At 35.7% G+C, this 15,724-nt stretch overlaps 3 protein-coding genes across 4 annotated transcripts; 2 read left to right on the plus strand and 1 right to left on the minus strand.

Annotated features, from left to right (window-relative positions):
* Positions 1-262: 262 nt before the first annotated feature.
* On the minus strand, positions 263-1,094 carry LOC108325681 (ankyrin repeat-containing protein ITN1). Its single transcript, XM_017558778.2, has 2 exons — positions 892-1,094; positions 263-809 (listed from the first exon to the last, which is right to left on the minus strand). Exons 1-2 carry the CDS (start codon positions 914-916, stop codon positions 424-426), a joined length of 411 nt encoding a protein of 136 aa, XP_017414267.2. The 5' UTR covers positions 917-1,094; the 3' UTR covers positions 263-423.
* A 1,111-nt stretch (positions 1,095-2,205) lies between these two features.
* Positions 2,206-11,059, plus strand: LOC108325901 (protein CHROMATIN REMODELING 24). Of its 2 annotated transcripts, XM_017559067.2 has the most exons (25): positions 2,206-2,334; positions 2,419-2,508; positions 2,586-2,666; positions 2,754-2,843; positions 2,928-3,005; positions 3,095-3,711; positions 3,796-3,926; positions 4,026-4,080; positions 4,373-4,501; positions 5,178-5,285; positions 5,430-5,485; positions 5,557-5,647; positions 5,956-6,093; positions 6,186-6,263; positions 6,382-6,588; positions 6,668-6,739; positions 6,985-7,065; positions 7,147-7,265; positions 8,811-8,922; positions 9,113-9,181; positions 9,274-9,368; positions 9,627-9,758; positions 10,133-10,195; positions 10,284-10,416; positions 10,739-11,059. In XM_017559067.2, the coding sequence occupies exons 1-25, from the start codon at positions 2,229-2,231 to the stop codon at positions 10,886-10,888; spliced, it is 3,081 nt and encodes a 1,026-aa protein (XP_017414556.1). In that variant the 5' UTR covers positions 2,206-2,228; the 3' UTR covers positions 10,889-11,059. The 2 variants fall into 2 exon arrangements, 1 of the variants encoding a protein (XP_017414556.1); XR_008246404.1 differs by lacking the exons at positions 9,627-9,758; positions 10,133-10,195; positions 10,284-10,416; positions 10,739-11,059 and having other exon boundaries at positions 8,811-9,019; positions 9,274-9,288.
* Positions 11,060-11,880: 821 nt separating this feature from the next.
* On the plus strand, positions 11,881-15,584 carry LOC108323890 (F-box protein At5g39450). Its single transcript, XM_017556703.2, has 2 exons — positions 11,881-14,197; positions 15,157-15,584. Exons 1-2 carry the CDS (start codon positions 12,324-12,326, stop codon positions 15,158-15,160), a joined length of 1,878 nt encoding a protein of 625 aa, XP_017412192.1. The 5' UTR covers positions 11,881-12,323; the 3' UTR covers positions 15,161-15,584.
* Positions 15,585-15,724: the final 140 nt, after the last annotated feature.

The following is a 15,724-nucleotide window of genomic DNA, read 5'->3' on the forward strand; positions in this document are numbered from 1 at the left end:
GCCAGTTCCAGCAAACGGTAGTTTCCACCATCAACTCCTTCCTCTCCTCGCACAATTTCCCAATCACCTTCAAAACAACCTTCCCCTCTGCCAAAGACATCCTCGAAACCCTAAAATTCCTCCTTTCAAGGATGAGTTGCTCACTTTACAGGTTTTATAGTCTCTTTCCTAAACCTCAAGCAGCAGAGCATATGTTCATAAGTTCATAACTTAACTCCTCGTATAACTAACTAAAGAAGCACAAAGAAACACAAGTACCAGAAAGAGAGATACTACATACAGTGGTGGCCTTTACTAGCTGCAATATGCAAGGGATCAAATCCCGATCGGTTCTTCTTGGAAACAGTCTGAGCAGTGGAATGGTTGAGAAGCTCCTTCACGACATGGAGATGACCCTTTTCAGCTGCAGTGAACAAAGGGGTCTCACCGAGCTCGTTCTCTTCGTTGACGAGGCAAGCTCGCACTTCCGCAATCTCGATGTCGAGATCGTCGTCGTCGCCGTCGCCGAGAGTTCCCATAACCTGAGATTCGACGTCGAGAAGGATCTGTCTCACGGCGCCGACGTCGCCCCTCTGTGCCGCCCAGGTGCAGCTCCGTGTCGTTATGCCGCCCCGTCACTTGCTTCACGTACTTCTTCCTCCCCGTCTGGTCGATGCGCTTCCCCGAGTTCGAAAGCACCAGCGCCGGAGCTGTCGATGAGGACGGCGACGGCGACGGTGACGGCGATATCTCAGAAAGTGGATTCTGAAAGGCTGATGCTGGGATCGGCGATGGGGGGTCCTTTTCTCCTTGCCCGTCAGCTCCCGTTCCTGATACAAGCAAAAGGGTGATCGAAAAATGAAAAATTTAGAAGAGTGAAGAAATATAGAAAGAGAGAGAGAGAGGGAGAACCTGTTTGGTTTGGGTGAGAGGCCATTGAGATGGTGGAAGAAGGAACAGAGGAGACTGTGGAAGTGAAGGGAGTAAGAGGAAGATGGTTTTGGATTGTTATGATTTCAAGATATTGAGAATCTTAAAGGAAAGGAAGATGGGTGGAAGGAAAGTGGAGAAACAGACTCAGAAACACGAAACTTCAGAGAAACACACGCATTCGGAGGAAGACACTTTGGACTTTTGACACGTAATCAATAAGTACTGCCACATCATCGGCCCACTAACTCCGTTTCTTTCTATTTAACGGAAGGGACTCATTAGACTCAAAAAATTACAAGTAAGGATCCATTGCACTCACATTTCTAGAAAGGGACTAACTTGAGATTTTCGAATCAAAGTGGGGACAAAATTGGGTATTATGCCTATTTATAAACGAGACATATTTTTACCATTGTATTCGTTGTCTTAATCAAATATGTTAAAATTTGGGTATAATGATCATAATATCAAACTTCTTAAATTTGTGTTGTTTTTCAAAATAGATTTAACGAGTCTGTCTTATAGGAAACAATTCCAAATCTAATATAATATAGAGAATTTATGTGTAAGTTTAAGTTTTGTGTAAATAAAAAGTTGAATTTTAATAATAGAAACTCATGAACCCATCATTTAATGTTTTAAATTGGAGATAGCATAATTTTTTTATATAATTGGATTCATGTTTATTTTGCATCTCCTGAATAAATTCTCTCTCGATAAATCCATTTGTTATCCGCTTAAAGAGGAATCCAAGTGTTATGTTGAGCATGTCTTTTCTTTAAAATGCCATTAAGATTTTTCAACTAAGATGATACGTGAAAAAAACCGTTCACATAAAAGTAAAATATATAAAAACCAACAAGAAAGTGCTGTAGTTATTTTTAATAAAGATTATTAGAATTTTTAGTAGATTTGGTTGAATAAATAAAATTTCAAAAATTGTAAAACAACTCACAATAATATAAAAGAAAATGTTTTTCTTTTGAATAAAAGTTATAACAAGAACTTATTTATTTAGTATATGTTTACTCAATCAACCTTAATTTATAGATGAATTTTCTTACCTCAGATTTTTTAGACATTAAGATATTCTCTTTGGTGCAAACGATATGAGATTTAAACAAATTTTAAATAATTTATAATAATGAAAAAGTAAAAAAAAAATATATTGAAAATGAAATTATACAGCATTTCGATTGAATGACAACGTCAAATAGCAAGTGCAAGCAGAGGTAAAGCAAGAGCATGTTCTTTCCCTAACCTTGTTCAAATTCAAAAATTCTAAACGAAGCGGGAGAAGAGAAGACACAACAACAATGGCGAACAACAAGAGCTCCAAGAAACCAGTCAGTCTCAATGATAGTCACTATCGCTTCCTCCAAGAGCATTCCGCTCCCCCGAAACCCTCTTCCAAACCTTTCGGTAACGTTTCACTTTTTTCTCTTTTCTTCTTTCTTTTTTCTATTTCAATTTCTTTCTCATCAACCTACCTCTTTTTTTTCGCAGATGAAGAATCGATCGAATCCTCCGCGCGAAAACAGGAACACCAAAACATTCCTCAATTCTCCGCAATCACCGACTTCGATTCTCCAATCGGTACTTTCATTCTACCATCCACTCTCGCTGTTTACTTCTCACGCTTGTTCTCACCTTCTTATTACTGTTATGGTTAGCCTCGGAAGAGAAACACGAACCGATCAAGGTACATGAAGCAGAAGAAGTTGTAGCTCCGTCCTACGATATTTCTACTACTGGTAAGTGTTATATTTTCTGCTTCACTTCAATCTGAATCACCACCGTCCTTATAATCTGCCACACTCGATTAATATTCGTATTATTAGGGCAAGACTCGGACAAGAAACACGAGCCAATCATCTTTCAAGAAGAAGAACAAGAAGAAGGTTCGTCCGACGTGGTTATTTCTTCCACTAGTAAGTGTTATCTTATCTGGCTCACATTAATTTTCAATCAGTGCCGTCGTGGAAATCTAAATACTCGATTGTTTTGGTTGTTAGGGCAAAACACGGATGAGAAATACGAACCGACATTTTTTGAAGAAGAAGCTCCTCCCGACGTGGTTGATTTTGCCCCTAGTAAGTGTTGTCTTCTCTGCCTCACTTTTAACCTGCAATCAGCACTGTTGTTAAAATGTTGTTGCTGTTGTTGTTATATTTATTTTCAGAGGAAGAAAGGACGACGAAGATGAAAGTAAAGGGGCGGCGGCGCCTATGTAAGATTGTGCATGAAGACGCTGGAAAAAGCGTGGCGGTTGATGAGTCCAAGTTTGATGAACTGATCGACCTTGATTCACCGATTCCGGTGCCCAAAAACGTCGTCCAGATCGAGGAGAGTGGGGGCAAGAATGAAATCAGGGATATTTTGACTGAACTGAACGCCAAGTTTGAGTTGCTATCGGTTGAGAGGAAGCCCAGGCCGAAGCGTGTTGAGGGTTTGGTTGCAGGTAAAGAAAGTTACGATGATGAGGGTTTAGAGTATGGGAGTGCAGGGTCTTCGTTTTCTCCGCAGCAGGAGAGCTTGGCTGAGGGTAATAAGAATGATGATGGCGACTGTATTGAGTATGATTCAGACGATTCGGTTCAAGTGATGGATAATTTTGTGCCAGAGAATGATGGTTCAATAACTTTGACTGGACCCAGGTCAACCTTTAAGTTGCCTGCTAAAATTGCGAAAATGTTGTATCCACATCAGCGGGAGGGGTTGACGTGGCTCTGGTCTTTGCATAGTCTGGGAAAAGGGGGAATCTTGGGGGATGATATGGGTTTGGGGAAAACAATGCAGGTAAGGAAATGAGTAACAGAACCTTCAGAAATTGTATTTTGCAATAGCTGGTATATGATTGCTAATACTGGATAGTTCTTTCAGATCTGTGGCTTTCTAGCTGGACTGTTTCATTCTCGTTTAATAAGACGGGCATTGGTTGTAGCTCCCAAAACATTATTGCCCCATTGGATCAAAGAATTGTCAGTAGTGGGTCTATCCGAGAAGACAAGAGAGTGAGGCTGCCTGATTTCATTCATCTGTGGTTTATCTATAACATGCAATGTTGAAACTTTTATGCGCTAATAACAACAACTATTTGTCCTTTCGCGTAGATATTTTGGAACTTCTACAAAACTTAGAGAATATGAACTTCAGTACATACTTCAGGTTCTGGTTCTTTCTTGTTTTTAAATTAAACTGGAAATTTCTTGAAATTAAATTCTTCGGGCTCAACACTCAGAGGATAATAAATATGTTTTGTTTTTGTGTGTAACTCAAAACTGAGCTTAATAATTGGAAGGAAAAGAATTTCATGGTAGGGGTGGCTGCCTTAATTTAAGGAAAATAATACTGATTTAAATTTTGTTCACCGGTGGACTTTTAGTTGATTGATGGAGAATGGTGGTATTTTTGACGTTTCTGAGTTCTTTGTTTCTGTCAACTTCATGCCTCCTTCTAGGACAAAGGAGTTCTTCTCACAACTTATGATATTGTCCGCAACAATTCTAAGTCCTTACGGGGGAGTAATTATTTAAATGACGACGAAAGTGAAGATGATGCTACATGGGACTACATGATACTCGATGAGGTAAAACTGAGCTTGTTTCATTTAAAACTTATTTAATATTGGGTACTTGATCTGTTTACCTGCAGTCCATTAGCCTTTTCCTCAGTAGCTTTTGATCAGTACTTGTATTTCTCATATGATCAATGGAACAGATTATTTTGAAAATTTTGACGTGTATACAGTTGGTTTAATAGAAGATATACGTGGGAAAAGTTTTTGATTCCTTTTTTCATTTCAAGAACCTAAGCACCCTTTAATGTAAGAGAGTGCATATCACCAATTGAGTGAAAAGTGGAGGTCCGAAGCAAATTTTGAAAATTGAGCAGAGAAGTGTGTGAAATTAGTTATAACAGAAGCAAGAAATGTAAAAATACCAGTTATTCATTGTTGCAATCTATGCTGTTTTGCTTATCTAGACATAAAGAAAATTAAAAGTCATTAATAACGGGTTCCAAAATTTCAGCGTGAAATTTGACTTGTGTGTAGTTTTATCTGGTATGCTAAAGCAATGTAATCAGCTCATCTTGCACGTTTCTTGTTGCATACTTAAGTAGTGGTGACTTTTATGGGACTGACATGATGTTCATTCTATACGGGACGAAATTTCAACTATATGGCATTGAATTTAAATACTTATATTAAACTTGTTACAAAAGGTCTTAATATTTTCTTTTTTTCAAAATTTTCTTAACTTTAGGGACACCTTATAAAGAACCCAAGCACACAAAGGGCTAAAAGTTTGCTTGAAATACCAAGTGCTCATCGCATTATCATCAGTGGCACACCATTGCAAAATAATCTTAAGGTATTATTTATTGTAATTTTTTTTGTTATAATCTTAAGTTGTTTTTTTTGTAACATCTTTCTGCTTTTATTTTTTGTAATAATGATTTAAATTTATGTTATTTTTCCAAGTTTAATGGTTGTCATCCTTAAAACTTCCTAACAGGAATTGTGGGCATTGTTCAATTTCTGTTGCCCAGAGTTGCTAGGTGACAACAAATGGTAATGATAATTTTAAGGCTACATTCTTAATTTAGTTAAGGTATCATAACATAAAAATTGTAACTTATCAGGTTCAAAGAAAAATTTGAAAAGCCCATACTCCGTGGAAATGACAAGCATGCTTCTGACAGGGAAAAACGTGTTGGTTCATCTGTAGCACAGGTAAGGATTATGTGTTCCAAAATGTAGTTCATGTGACTTGGCCTTTGGCTTTTGATGGCGAGTAGTAGGTATTACGTTGTCTTTGTTCTCGAGCTCACATAATAATACATACAATTAAAGGTATATGAATATTATTAGATGTGCTTTGTCCTCTTCCACTTCAAGTTGTTCCATGGTCAAGCACATATATCATGGATTTATTTGTAAAATGTAATTTTTATTTATGTAGTGATCTCTCATATTCCGATCACCAATTAATAGCAAGTTTCACTTTGACTTAAGTATTTTGACTGCTACTTTTTTACCAGGAACTAAGAGATCGGATTCAGCCTTACTTTTTAAGACGAATGAAGAGTGAGGTTTTCAGTCAAGATAATGAGAAAACAATTGCAAAACTTTCTCAAAAACAAGAGATCATTGTGTGGCTTCGATTGACCAGTGTTCAGGTTAAATATTCAATTCTTTGTTACTTTTTCATTTTATCTTCTGAGGTTAATCTCACAAATTTTGATTACTGTTTAATTTTTATTTCATGTAGCGGTATCTTTATGAAGCATTTTTGAAGAGTGAGATTGTTCTCTCAGCATTTGATGGCTCACCACTGGCTGCCCTTACGGTAATTTTTGTCGTGTTGTTTGAGCAACTCTCATTCTTGTTATGCTATTATATTCTGTTCTTCTTTTCCTTTTTATATAGTAATATTGTTGTCTTTGAAAAAAAATTAAACGGATCAGATTCTAAAGAAAATATGTGATCATCCACTTCTGTTGACCAAGCGGGCAGCTGAGGATGTGTTGGAAGGGATGGACTCAATGCTAAAGCCAGACGAAGCTAATGTTGCAACAAAATTGGCAATGCACATAGCCGATGTTGGTGACACAGAAAGGTTTAAAGATGAACAAGACGTGTCATGCAAAATTTCCTTCATTATGTCATTGCTGGTAAGTGCTGGTCATGCAGTTTGTATACTACTGGTGTTTACTTCTCTGCATAATATCACAGTTCTTATTTATGCTGTAGGATAATTTGATCCCAGAAGGGCATTGTGTGCTTATATTTTCTCAGACTCGCATGATGCTTAATCTTATTCAGGTTGGTTGATAAATTATTTTGAAATGCTTTTCATTTATTTCGTCTGTGAAGCATGGATTAGTCAAACAATTGTTCAACTGTTTCATGTACGTCAGTGGATTGTCATTTCTGGAAATGCAGTGTTCATAATCTTTTTAGTTTTAATGATCAGCAGGTGTTTGTTGGAGGACGTTCACAGTTCCCCGTTATTTTAATGTATGTTTTTCTGGGAGTTTATTTAAGGGTTTTCTTCTGCTTGATTATAGGAATGCCTACTGTCCCAAGGTTATGACTTCTTACGAATTGATGGCACAACAAAAGTCAATGACAGACTAAAGATTGTCAATGTAAGTGCTTTGCACTAAGTAACCTTGGTAATTCCTTAAATGTTCTTCTGACTTATAGGCCACCTGTTGTTTGGATTTCAGGATTTCCAAGAAGGTGTTGGAGCTCCTATATTTCTCTTGACGTCTCAGGTTGGTGGTTTGGGACTTACACTTACAAGAGCAGATCGTGTGATTGTTGTTGATCCTGCTTGGAACCCAAGGTGTGTCTTGAAGCACTTTAAATTTGTTGTAAAGTATACAAAAAGAAGTGGCATTATTGGTAATTTCTAATTTAGAAACTGTTATCCACTTAATTGTTCTCTGCTATGTCAGTAAATAAATGACTAAGTATTATTGGGACATCGTTAAGATGTTTGCTAAAACACCTTTTTCCTAGTTTCCCTATTATGTTTGAGAAGATTATTTTAGAACTGTTTAGTGTAAAAGGGTGAAAGTGTATATCTTTCATTTAATCTTCTTTCTAGTGAATTGGTAATTAAGATGTTGTCGTTTTGGTACTTAGGAGAGTAAAAGTAGCTAGATAGCTAAAATACTATATAACTTACTGTCATACCCACCCCTTTGGTTTTTCTGTTGGTGTTCTATTCCAGTGGTCTGTAGCCATCTTTTCTGCCAGTAGCTTTATTAATGTCGTAAGGTATCACCATACATGCAACAAGATAAAAGTTTCTCCTGTGAATATTAATTGTTTTATTCTTTTTTACATTTGATCGTTATTGTATAATACTCATCCAATCCAATAGAGATTAAGCTATTGTGCACCTGGCCCTAGAATAAGTCAGGTTGGTTAGCTAAACCTATTGTTCTTTCTAACAATTACCCAATGGTGGGCATGGATGAGATTCGTTTAAAATCCAATCCAAATCCAATTTAGTTTAAGTTTAGATCTATTGGATTTAAAATTTAGATCTATTTAATTGGATCAAACTAATTTGGATTTTTTAATTTAGTTTAAGTTTGGATTTAAAATTTGGTTAAATCCATATGCATTTAATTTGGATAAAATTGAGACTATTATATATGGTAAATTTAAATGACGTTCTAATTGAATTAACGTGATTATATTTTTTACTAAATAATTCTAAATTAAATTGTTAATTTTGGGAGAGGGAATGACCATGTACAGTGATTACTAAAAAAATGGTTCAACAAGATTTAAGTGTTTGAAATTCTTATTGAAGTTTTTTCCTTTTTTTCCATTATGTACTACTTTTTCTCATTTTTTGATAAAATATATATAGATATATATATATGCTCTCTGTCTATTTATTTTAATATAATGTGTTACTGCTGGCTAAGAATTTGTTATTTTCTTTCATATTAGTTTTTAGAAAATAAATAATCTGTGATGAGCAAGACCTATTTTAATATAGTAACAGGTTATATTCTCGGCCAGATTGACCTGAAACGTCTTGACCATCTAACCAAGAGACACTTAATAAAGAGACTGAAAAATCTCGGTTGAAACTAGCAAAAAATTATTTTAACCAAGAGATTTCATAAAAGAAATATATAACCTAAATCCAATTAATTGGATTTGTTTTAAAATCCAAAAATATAGATTTGGATTTGAAACAGATTCAATAAAATATACTTAAACTTAAGGTGATATTGATTAGTATGATTATGGATCGGATTTGAATATTTGTATTTTTTTTTTCACCTTCAATTTACAATTTGATTCATTAATGGTGGGAGGTAATTTGCGGTTGCTGCATTTAAGGCACTACAATTTTTTTTACCAGTATGGATAATCAAAGTGTGGACCGTGCATATCGAATTGGGCAAAAGAAAGATGTCATTGTATATAGACTAATGACGTGCGGAACTGTTGAAGAAAAGATCTACAGGAAACAGGTAATTTTTCCCCTTAATGCAATGAACATACATGGAAACATAGACATGTATACACGTGCGCTGCATGCAGAAACAAGAAACTATGTGCATGTGTGGGGTATGTATGTCATTGTTTTGATTGAATTATATGGCAAAAAAATATGTGAAGACATTGATCGACTTTTTTTCGTACACATTGCATGTTTTATAGGTATATAAGGGAGGATTATTCAAAACTGCTACCGAGAAGAAAGAACAGATTCGGTACTTTAGCCAACAGGTATAATTTGTCGGACGTATTATTAGTTCAAAAATTCACTTGCAAGTTCACTAAGGTGTGATTTAGTGTAATCTTCCATTCATCCCTTGCAGGATCTTAGGGAGCTTTTCAGCCTTCCAAAAGAAGGATTTGATGTATCTGTTACCCAAAGGCAATTGAATGAGGAGCACGATCGTCAATATACAGTGTAATGAGAATGAGTCTACAATTGCGAAATGTGTTCGAATTTTCTCATTTTGGTGTTCATTTTGGAAATTTAATATGACAAATAGTGTTTTTTAGGAACTGCCTTTTTTTCAAAAAATAATCTATTTTTGAAAATAGAACATTAGGGAAGCTGTTAAAATTGTAATTACTTATTGTTTTATAATAACTTGAGTCTGATGAACTCGAAAATTGAACTCAATCTTATTTTTATCTGACGGAGTATTTGTATTTCCTGTAGTGATGACTCTTTCAAAGCACATATAGAGTTCTTGAAGAGTAAAGGCATAGCTGGAGTTAGTCACCACAGTTTACTCTTTTCAAAGGCAGAACCGCAGGTTCGTGATGAACTTGAGGATGATGAAGTTCCAAGGTAATTCTTGTGGAAAGGGTCCTTCTTTAGGTTAGAAAATCCACCCGTACAACAGCCCCCACATAGGCACAGTTAAATAGATTACTTCGTACAGGTCTGCATAGGTGAACGGCACCTGCCTGCATGTTTTATTTATTTTGTAAATATTTTTTTCGCTTGTTAAATTTTTTTTAGCTTGTGCTTTTTCCATTATAAATCTAAAATAGTTAAAATAAATTTGCAAATAATATTATTTTAATTTCTGTCCTAGGCTAATGGGTTGATCCGTGAACTCATTGGTTATATAGAATCAAGTTTGTAATTAAAAATGCTATTTGTAATGTTTTACAATTTGCTTTATCAAACCTAAAGTTCCATAAATGCAATGGTTGCAGGAATCATGCGACTAGGTATATTGGGACTTCGAGGTCATCTTCAAATGACCATATTACTTATGGGTACGATGCTCATTGCATTATTTGTTTAGAAATTCGAGGATGGCTTTTGGTTTTAGATTTGATTGTTTCCATCTGTGCTTTAAAGCAGCTCCGAGTTTGCAATTAATCCTAAGAATGTTACCACAAGCAAAAAAGGTTCATCTCCTAGCAGTGCTGGTAAATTGACGGAGTCAGAAATCAAGGATAAAATTAATCGGCTCTCTCAAACACTCTCAAATGCGGTACGCTATTCTCTTTCGGATGGTTTAATTATTATCCTCTACTCTGGTTATCCTTCTTTGTCAAGCTATAGTAATTTAATATCAATTTTGACTAAGAATCTCAAAAGTGACCAAATTGTACTATAGGTTTTATGCCGTCCAATGTCTGTCAACCTGTCCCATGTGGAAGATGACATAGGCATATTATGTCAAGTATGGAAATGGGAAATGGTTATTACATAAAGTACTCATTTCAATAACCAACCTTAGAAATGGAATAGTGATGTGGATTGACCAATTCTAAATCGAGATATAGTGGACTGATTTTATTTAACCTTTTCAGGCTATGATTTCTAAGTTACCTGACAAGGGCGAGAAACTGCAGAAGCGGCTTGCGGAGCTGAGTTTAGAGCTGGCTGAACTGAAAAGTGAAAGAAATGTGATTGATTTGGATGATTTTACCACTGAATTTGAACAAGGGTTGAATGTATAGTTTTCCTGTACAACACATAATTACTGTGCAGGTTTGCTCAAATGGAAATTGTGTTGTTGAACTTGTTGGAGAGCCTGCAAGTTTGACGCCATCTAATTTAAAAGTGTCCAATGCTTCATTGGTAAGAAAATACAAATTAGGAATCTATACGGCGAAACGTATTATGATTTAGATGGTTTTCTAACTCTCCTTCGCTGTTTTTGGTTTTTAATTTAGATTGATTTCTGACAATAATAAACATTTAGCTAAGAGTTTAGGTATTATTTATTCCCGTCAATCTGCAGAGCAAAACTAATGATGATTATCTGATGATCAAAATTTTACATCCTTTAATTTATTATGTTAAAAATATTTATCTCGTGCATTACCGCTAACTAACATAATAGTTATCTCTACATAAATTAGAATAATTATTTTATTCAAGAGAAATATTTCTAGCAATTATTGTTTAAAGAGTATTTTTATCAAAGCTTGTTTATGCTTAAGAACTATATTATTAACAAGATGGGTTTTCCAAAGTGAAATGTTTTTTAAGGTTTTTCTTTATTTAATTTCTATGTATTAAATGTAAGAAATTTTACCTTGTCAAACTACCAATTAGACATCAAGATCATGCATTTAAATTTGTAATTAAATTTCATTTATATTAATTTCTATCTCTTTTAACAGATAATTTTTCTGTTTATTTTCAAATTTAGTTTTTATATTTTTAAAATTCAATAATTAAAAATAATTGTATAAACTCTGTTAACCTAAATTATCATTTATACATCTAAACCTATTTTAGTTTTATAAACCAAACATTTTACGTGGACTATACATCCTAATGGTCCTTTTTTTTCTACTTTTGATTTATTATCTGTAATAAAATATTTATGAAACTATAAAAAAATGTATTTTCAAAATTTTGTATACAAATTTTTTAAAATGAGTTAATGACTAAAAATGAATGGAAAAAACACTTATTAATATCGAAAGAAGAATGAAAAGAAATTCAAAAGTTAACTTTTGGACCAACCACTATGATACAGTTACTGTTCTGTTTCGATGACACAACACAGAAGAAGAATACTACTGTTTTGTGTTATGTTATACACATTTTGAGTTAAAGTGGGTTGACTTGACTCACTTAACCACTTTCTTTCCATGAATTTATCGCTGTCGCTGCACTCAATTGGAATTCTGTGTTTGTTTTCAAAACCACCCCAAAACGCGTTTCACAATCTCCGAATTTCACACACCGTAACAACCCAATTCGCTTCAGGTAGGTATGCGTCTCTGTCATTCAACATTTCGTAGACTTATACTTAGACTCAATAGTTGAAGATCACTTGGGGTGGGAGATTCACAATTCCTGTGTGTAGCTCACACTTGAGCTTAAAGTTCATTTCTTTTCTATCAAATTTTATTTGGGTTGAATTGGGTTCATTCCATTATGTCTTGTGATCCAAGCTTGCTCCTGTGCCTACCCGATGATTTGTTTGGCATGGTGTCGCGGTTCCTCTTACCCAGAGACGTGTGCAATCTCAGTCTCTGCTGCAAGAGTCTCCATGCCGTTGCATCTTCTGAAAAAGTGTGGCTCACTCAGTGTGACAAGGTGGGGGTGTTGCCCCTCGTGGACCTTGTTCAGTGGAGGGAGGGTGTGTCGTCTTACAAGGCTCTTTGTCGTTTCCTTTTGAGGGTTAAGCCGTTGCTTGGAATATGGGTTCATCAGAACCCTGAGCTTGGTAACCTTGTCTATGTCATGCCTGGTTTTCTTTCGGTTGTCGGGTGCCGGATAATTCCTCAGGAGCTTGGTCATTTGGGGATTCAAGATGGTCCTATCCAATGGTCATCTGTGTTTGAAGTTATTGGTGATTTTAATGGTTCAACCATCTTTTTTCTCCATGGAAGGGAAGAGGAGACAGACTACGTTCATCCTGGTTCTGTCAAGTATATAGATGAGTCTTGCAATGTGTTGTTGCTTGAGATTGAAGCCAGGGAACAAGACAATGGTGGTAGTAGTAGTAGAAATAGTAGTAGTGCTATGTTGCAGACTGGGAGCTTGCATGATTCGGGTGCGATGATATCAGGAAAGGCTTGTAGGTCAAGCAGTGAGATCTCTAGGTTACAAAGAGAGGGTGGAAATGCTGAGGCAACAGTTCCCTTCAGCAAGTTGTGTTTTAGTGACAGAAGAAAGTTGCTTGAGGTCACCTGCGGCCTAGTTCGACAAGAGGTTCCTGGTATGGCTGCTGGACCATTGTTTCCTGCGGTGAGAGATGACTGTGACAACTTTCAGAAAGATTTGGTGCTTTTGAAGGAAAGAAGAGCAATCCTTTGTCAAATATGCAGCCATGGTAGTGGCCGGATTGACAATGAAGAAAGTTCTCAAGGGGCAGAGAGTCCATTGCAATTAGAGCAGGATGACATAAAAAAGAGTTGTAACTGGTCCAAGGATTTGTCTGATCTTTTGAACAAGGAGAATGGTCGCATACAATGCACAAAGAAGAAAAGTCTCGGTGGATATTTCTGGGGTGGCTTTAAGCAGATGCTTAGAAAATCTAGTTCAGTTAATGAAAGTTATGCAATTTTCGACAAGTTTACTTCAAGACGTGAGATGAAGCATGCGCGGCTTGAAGATTTTCTTAGATCTAGTAATGAAATAGGGCTAACATTAAAGGCGTCAACTGTAAAATTCTCTTCTTATCGCGCATGGCCAAATATGCCTGATAGTTGGTTTGCACTTTTCAAGATGCCCTTGCAAGTTCCCTCAGCAGATCAAATTTATGCGGGTTTGTGGGGAGGAACTTTTGGTTGGCCTCCTGGAAAACCTTCTCAAGACAAGCCAGGAAAGGCTCTGTTCATTGTTCTGCTCTCTTATGAGGAGTCCCAAGAACAAAAGCTTCTTATTGCAACAAAAATACTGGAAGGCACTCACTATGTGTTGCATCCTAATGGTTCGGCAATGTTTATAGTGGATATCAATGATCCTTCGTCTGATTCCTTTCCCTTTGACTCCAATAGAGACACCTTGTCAGTGGAAATCAAACATGCTTTCACAGGAGAGGGTATTTCAAATGGTTATGGCTTCAGATACCCTGGATCAAAGCCCGGTTCCCTCTTTGTATTTGAAAATGGTGTCCTTGCCTTTGTTTGGAAGGACACTAGGGTTGTCTTGACTTTGCAAAGACTCGACTTGCAACAACTTTTGAAGAAAGGAGAGAGAGTACCCTCTCTCCCTCCCATCAGCAATTTTTCTTATTTGACCAAGTCCTACTCAAATGTTTTTACAGGCTTTCCAAGTTCTTCCACTTCCTCTCCTTCACCAAGGTTTGACATTACCATCACATCTCTCTTTGCTTTTACCTCCCAGATCATGCTCCTTGCAAATGATGTTTTATAGCTCTATTGATAAAACATATTCATTGTCTCATGTTGATTAATAGATGTCACACCTATTTTCCTGTGTACTTTCAACAATTTTGATGTATCAATATTTTAGCACTTAAGTTTCAGTTATAATGACGTATGGATTGGTGACAAACAATTCCTGTTGGTTGAGATTTAGGATATTTTTAGTCTTGTTATTCGTATTCCCAGCATAACTGCATTTAGTTGCAGAAACCTTTCTTATGGTTAGCATATAGAGAAGTTAGTATGATTGCAGAACTTAGTAAATGACAAAGTTTATCCGTGATTCTGGAAAACAAGAAATGTGGTTATAGTCACTGCTCCAATTGCTAGCTCTCCTTTTTTTTCTTTGTATAATTGGTGTCTGAAAGGAATGGGAATTCTGATCTTCTAGAACTTGTATGTTTTCTAAGATTTCTCACCTTCTACATAGGCATATACAATTATGTTTCGTATGGAATTCGGTGACATTGTATAGCACTTCTTTTGCTATTGTAGATGCTACATTAGTTGACAGTTGTTATTGCATAGCATCTTTATTGACAATAATGTTCACAACGTATAAAATCACATTAAGTAGTACAAAGATCAACAGAATACTGAAACTTACAAGAGCTGGAAATATGTTTAAATATCTGGATATGTAAGAATGATACCTATATCTGCAACCTATATTAAAGCCTTTTGATCTGACTGCTTAGTATGGTTACTTTGTTTATACAATTCTCTGTTGCATTACCTTTTTTGTCTGACATATATCATGTCAGCAGATTTGAAATATGTCATTGATATGTGTGGAAGAATGATATTAATTGATAGTTACAAGTTGTCAAATTGAGGAATTATAAGCCAGGATTTAATGTTTCTTATTTTGACAGGTAAAGACAACCCAGTGTATTTTTGAATTTGGGACTGCATGGATTTTGTGTCCAACTTCCAGTATTATAACAGGTTAAGAAGAGCATGATAAACTTCTTGGCAGCTGTTTATTGTTGCTGGAGTTGCATTGCTTTTTGTTGTCACACAGAATACACATCTTGCTGCCGTTGGTGCTATGTTACTGTCTTTTGAAGATCAAGGATCAAAGATCAAAGATTAAAGTATTGTGAACTATTTTTTGTCCTAAAGTATTACCCTCTCTGCTTTAGTTGTATACACAGTTGCTTGTTACACAAAAAGTAGGAACTATTTGTGCATGAAAGATCCTGATGAAGTTTTGATCTACATACATATTCTGAAACTTCATAACAGATGATTTCAAACACTGTTATTACTGCATCCAGTAAAATATGATTAATAATTCGAATAATATATCTTCCAGAGACTTTCTTAAGGAATTATCCCAAACATAAAGACGAATGCTCATATGCATGTGGGAGAAGTATTGAGAGAAACAAGTATCCCATATATCAAGGAAGCAAGATAGTTCAATGGTCATAAAGAAGA

Source organism: Vigna angularis, chromosome 1 (genome assembly GCF_016808095.1).
Source record: "Vigna angularis cultivar LongXiaoDou No.4 chromosome 1, ASM1680809v1, whole genome shotgun sequence".
In the NCBI taxonomy this organism is placed as follows: domain Eukaryota; kingdom Viridiplantae; phylum Streptophyta; class Magnoliopsida; order Fabales; family Fabaceae; genus Vigna; species Vigna angularis.

Bases quoted from the DNA above. Each gene is read 5' to 3' on its own strand.
- LOC108325901 (XM_017559067.2), top strand. From the start codon at position 2,229: ATGGCGAACAACAAGAGCTCCAAGAAACCAGTCAGTCTCAATGATAGT. The intron at 7,266-8,810 runs GTGTGTCTTGAA...TTTTTTTACCAG, and splicing joins GATCCTGCTTGGAACCCAAG to TATGGATAATCAAAGTGTGG. The intron at 10,417-10,738 runs GTACGCTATTCT...TAACCTTTTCAG, and splicing joins CTCAAACACTCTCAAATGCG to GCTATGATTTCTAAGTTACC.
- LOC108325681 (XM_017558778.2), bottom strand. From the start codon at position 916: ATGGCCTCTCACCCAAACCAAACAG. The intron at 810-891 runs GTTCTCCCTCTC...TGCTTGTATCAG, and splicing joins CTCTCACCCAAACCAAACAG to GAACGGGAGCTGACGGGCAA.
- LOC108323890 (XM_017556703.2), top strand. From the start codon at position 12,324: ATGTCTTGTGATCCAAGCTTGCTCCTGTGCCTACCCGATGATTTGTTT.